Source organism: Ananas comosus, linkage group 7 (assembly GCF_001540865.1).
Source record: "Ananas comosus cultivar F153 linkage group 7, ASM154086v1, whole genome shotgun sequence".
NCBI lineage: Eukaryota > Viridiplantae > Streptophyta > Magnoliopsida > Poales > Bromeliaceae > Ananas > Ananas comosus.
The window spans coordinates 1389001-1394093 of record NC_033627.1 but is presented as its reverse complement, the minus strand read 5'-3'; the positions used below and the strand labels follow the sequence as shown (position 1 = coordinate 1394093).

At 45.3% G+C, this 5093-nt stretch overlaps 1 protein-coding gene across 1 annotated transcript; it reads left to right on the top strand.

Moving 5' to 3' along the window:
• On the top strand, positions 341 to 3915 carry LOC109712726 (probable BOI-related E3 ubiquitin-protein ligase 3). Its single transcript, XM_020236468.1, has 3 exons — positions 341 to 435; positions 2598 to 3195; positions 3287 to 3915. Exons 1-3 carry the CDS (start codon positions 341 to 343, stop codon positions 3848 to 3850), a joined length of 1257 nt encoding a protein of 418 aa, XP_020092057.1. The 3' UTR covers positions 3851 to 3915.

The window sequence follows — 5093 nt, the reverse complement described above, 5'->3', positions numbered from 1 at the left end:
ATGCAGGGGTAAAGGAAAAAGGTAAATAAGGGTATTGTGTGCCCACAAGTCCAAGGTGCTTCCAAATGCCCAAAAAGGGGGGAAGCACAAACACACATATTGTATCCTTTTCTCTCTCCTTCTTTTCTCGCTCCGCAAGATTCTTTGGACGGTCGCGATATCTCTCATCGAAAGATCGCGACTCTCCAAAGAAGTCGCTTTCGAATCATGTTAGATCCACCTAAGTTAATGTGCTCAATATCATGCCTTAAACTTTTAAAAGAAAAAAAAAAAGAAAAGAAATGGCCCTAGTCTTTTAATACCTTGTGACATTTGTAGTTAAGCAAAAGTGGGTTGTGATATGGTTGGGGTTGATGGGGGCAATAATGGAGCCATGGTTATAGTGCTATTGAAGAAGCGCGGAATCCATGCACCTCTAGATATGCTCCTTGATGGGCATTTTACTTTTTTATGTTTTTCCTCTTTCGCTCCTTTCTCCTTTTTCGTTCTCTCTTTTTCTTATCCCCTCCCCCAACCCCACTCCGAGTCCGATCGCCAAAGCGATTCTAGGATAACGGAGTGGGAATCACTGTTGCATCCTAGTGGCCCCGCGTGATTGTACGGCGTCGCTCGAAATTCGTAATGAACACCTTTTTTTTTTTTTTTTTTTTCTTTCGAAAATAAAATTATGGTTTACTTTGAGTCACAAAGCATTAATTAAAAAGTAGTAGGAGACAAGCTTGTCACCCCCTAATCCTATCACAATGTGGGGCGACCGAGAAAGTCCGTGATTACGGTAGTAGTCGTAAAGGCAGACCCGAGGTGGCATCATCTAAATATTTAATTAACTAAGCTTATGTGACAAATATTTAAGCTCTTATTCTACCGCCACGATATATATATATATATAAATTTTATGCGCACCTATGTATGCTACACTAAGATCAAAAAGCCTATTATTGTGCTTTTCTACTTCGTGTAGTATTGACGAAGGAAATCCACTTGCATTTGTATAGAGGGAATTATTCTTTATTTTTATACAAAACTTCACAATGAGCATTATGTACACATTGTGTGCATTAAAGAGTGATTTACTCTAGAGATGTCATTTTGTAAGGGTGGGATAATTACAAAGAGAGCATAGATTAAGGTCCATTAATTAAACCACCTAAGATCGAAAAATTTGCGCCAAAACAAATGCTACAGCCAAATGTCGTATATGCTGTTGTTTTTGGATTGAAGGATCGTGTGCATTAGTGAAAAAAAAAAACAAATATTCGATGACAATGTAGCATTTTGGAGTACATTTAATTTCCTTTCTTAGTGAATGTTACTGTGAGATGAAACCAAAGTAAAACTCAAATGGAAGTTAAAGGGAAGGGTCCAAACTAATTTCCTAGCTAGCTAATCCTTGTACACGCCGAGAGTCCGAATGTTCGACGGTGAGACAAGGAAGAATACTTATTATTAATAATGTTTGTTTTAAGCATCACTCGTCATTTGTTAGTTGTTCCCTTCTCCAAAGTCTAATTAATTAATTTGCTTCCACAATTGTAATCTTTCATCATAATTCAAGGTGTATAAATATTATAATATATAGTTTATAATTAATCTTCAAATAATACTTATTTCAAACTTTCGTCTGAATTATATTCGCATCTACTTTTCTGCGGTTATCATTTGGACCTTTTTTTTTTTCCTCGGCCGTGGAAACGTAAACATTTATTTGTTTCGTTTCATCTTTATCTTTATTACCGTTAAAGTTAAAAAAGTGTTGTTGATAAGAGCGAGAAAAATCCGAACCGCTCGTTGATATTAACTCCGACCACGACGCATTCCTCCTCCTCCCGAAGCAGGGCGGAGAGGGGTCAGGGGAGGCGCACGGGGCGCGCGTGGGTCCCGCCGCGAAAAGCGGGGATTCCGGTGGGCCCCACTAATTACCATCACCATCTCCTCACTTTCTCTCTCCTCCTCCTCGTGGGGCCCAGCCCAATCCCCCGTGGCCGGTGTGGACCCCGCGCCTTATCCCTGGCCCACACGTCTCCCTGCACCGGGTGCACCGCATCATCTCAATTATGGTACGACCGAAACCGTAACTTATTCCTCTCCTCCATCTCTGCCGTCCAATTAATAATGCACCGGTTGCACCCGAAAGAATCAAATTCCGTAATAGTCTCCTGTATCTCTCTTTGTCCCGTTCTGCCGTTCCTAAAATGCCCGAACCGTATTCCCGAAATAGCCTCCCCCCACTAGTAGCTAGTAATAATCTCATCTCACTCGAGGAAATTAGAAATTGTGTCCTTTTATGGTGATAAATAAAAATAAATAAATAAATTAAAAAGAATTTGTAAACCGTGGTCTAAAATTAGAAGATATAGTGATCTGCTATTATTGGGTCAAACTACAGCAAATCTTTTTCTCTCTCCCAACATATCTTTTTTCTTGGTTGGCCAGTTTAGTACTTTCCCAAAATTTCTCCTTCTCTCTCTCTCTCTCTCTCTCTCTCTAAAACCAAACCCCTAAATAAACCCCCTCACATCACCCCCTCCTCCCACCCATTTGTATTGCATGTACCCCCTCCTCCCCTCGGATCTCCTCTTCTTTTTCTCTCTCTAAAAACTAGAAAAGAAAGGAAAGAAAAGAAAGAGGGAACGCACGCAGAAACGACCCACAACCCACGACACAGAAATCGCCTCTCTGAAATGGCAGTTGAAGCCCACCATCTTCACCTCTTCCCCTCCCAACTCCTCAAAAACAGGTACCAACTTCATACCAACCGCATGCTGCAGCAGCAGCAGGAGCACCAGCAGATCTTCCTTATATCACCGCAATCCGCTCCTCGTTAAACCCCCCCCCCCCAACTTTTCTCATTCTCTTGTCATTTTTTTCTATCTTAAAAAACATGAGCAGGCGATCGCCGACGCAGCGGAGAACCGATCCAACCTTTCGATCCCCCACCGGCCTCGTCGCCCCCTCGTCTCCTCCGCCGCCGCCGCCGCCGCCGCTGCTCTGTACGTCCCTTTCTACAATCCCGCCGCCGCCGCGGCGCCGAGAGCGGCCTCACCTTCAACAATTTCGCCGCGCGGTCCGGCGCTTGCGATCCTCTCGCGAAAGCGCCCGAGAGACTCCACACCCCCCGTCTCCTTCCTCGGCGAGGACATCTCCGCCCTCGTCCACCACCAGATGCTCGACGTCGACCGCCTCATTCTCTACCATGTAATTAAATAATTAATTAATTTCTCAGTAGATCGTTTTTTTGGATGATATAATTTTTGATGATTTTAAAAAAGCTGATTGAATTTGGCAGGCGGCGAAAGTGAGAGCGGAGCTGATCGAGCGGCGCGGGCGGTTCGCGAGGCAGGTTCTGGCGGCGGCGGAGGAAGGGCTGGCGAAGCGGCTGAAGGCGAAGGAGGAGGAGATGGAGCGGATGACGAAGCTGAACTGGGCGCTGGAGGAGAAGGTGAAGAGCCTGTGCGTCGAGAACCAGATATGGCGCGACCTCGCGCAGAGCAACGAGGCCGCCGCCAACGTCCTCCGCACCAACCTCGAGCAGGTGCTGGCGGCGCAATCCCGGATCAAGCCGCACGAGAACGACGACGCCGCCGCCGCCGCCGCCGAAGACGCCGAGTCCTGCTGCTGCGGAGGCAATTACGCCTCGGACGCGGACGCGGACGCGGACGCGGAGGAGGCGAGGAATCAGCGCGCCAGCAGGCAGAGGAGAGCGTGCAGGAGCTGCGGAGAGGGCGAGCCGACCGTCCTGATCCTGCCGTGCCGGCACCTCTGCCTCTGCGCAATGTGCGCGCCGGCGGTTGACGCCTGCCCCGTTTGTAAGAGCGCCAAGAACGGCAGTATGAGTGTAAACATGTCCTAAATCTCAAATCATCAATAAATATAGTATTAAAAAAAAAAAAACAAAACATTGCAGAAACATTTTAACCCCCCCTCTTGATTTTGTGCTCTTTTTCTTTGATTGTAGTACTATAACTTCAAATTAATTTTAGAAGCTGGCGAAAATTAATATTTCGACGTTATCGTTCCAACAACAATAAATTTTATATATATTATTTTTTGTCCAAATTGTTGCAGTTGAAATTTGTTACAAGTTCATGTCGTAATTATCTAATTTTTATGATTTGTTCTAAATTTTAAATTGGTTTACTTGGTTTTAATTTTGACGGTAGTAAAAGTGTGAAGTATAATAGTGGAGTGGAATTGGTCAAAATTAGATTTACTCGTGATAACCTTCCCACAATGGACGGTAGTGTCAGGTTAAGTTTCATTGCGTCCCTGGCGTTAATAATTTGCACACTTTCCAAACCTGGCTTTCCAGCGCAGCAAAAACATTGTATTGATAAAAATCTGAAAATCCAAGAAAAGAAAACGAAAACGAAAACAACGCACGGCCACGTGCCACGTGTGATGTTCTTCACGGCACGTGGGCCCCGCCACCCTCCATTGTAATTTGTACTCCTGTTGCTCGACGTTGTGGGCTCCTTCCATCCAAAACCCCAACTCGGCTCTCACATGTCGTGAACAATTGATGATTCAAAATTTACAACACTGCAATTAATATAAAATTAAGGCGAAAAATGCATGATTATATACTCTTTTTTTTTTTGGAAAGGATTTTTTAGAACTTTCTTTTATATATCCATATTTTTAAATTTTTTGTTTTTTTTTATTTTGTATTAATTGAGAGGAGAAGGCGTTTGTTTTCGAGTAGGTTTAGGAGGAGCGGTGGGTGCGGGGGGAAGAGGAAGCGACGAAGCGGTCGCATGAGTTACTGTATGCGGGAATCGTGTAAGTAACCGACGAGGCTTTAATGGGACGAATAGAGATGGGCCGCAAAATACGAGGACGATTTGGCGGGAAATTCGTTGGGGAGGGTATTTACTATTTAGAGTGGAGTAGTAATCGCCGCCTCTTTTGTCGCGTAGCGAGGGGGGGAGTGGTGGGAGAATGGGGATGCGTCCCACGTGAAGGAAACGGTGGGGAACCCGTGGGCCCACGTGGGTTCCGTGCGCCGCGGGGCGCCACGTGTACGGTCTTCGTGTGGGGAACTGTTCCCGAGTCCGACTCATCGGGGAGCCAATGTTGATCCACAATCTGGTTCG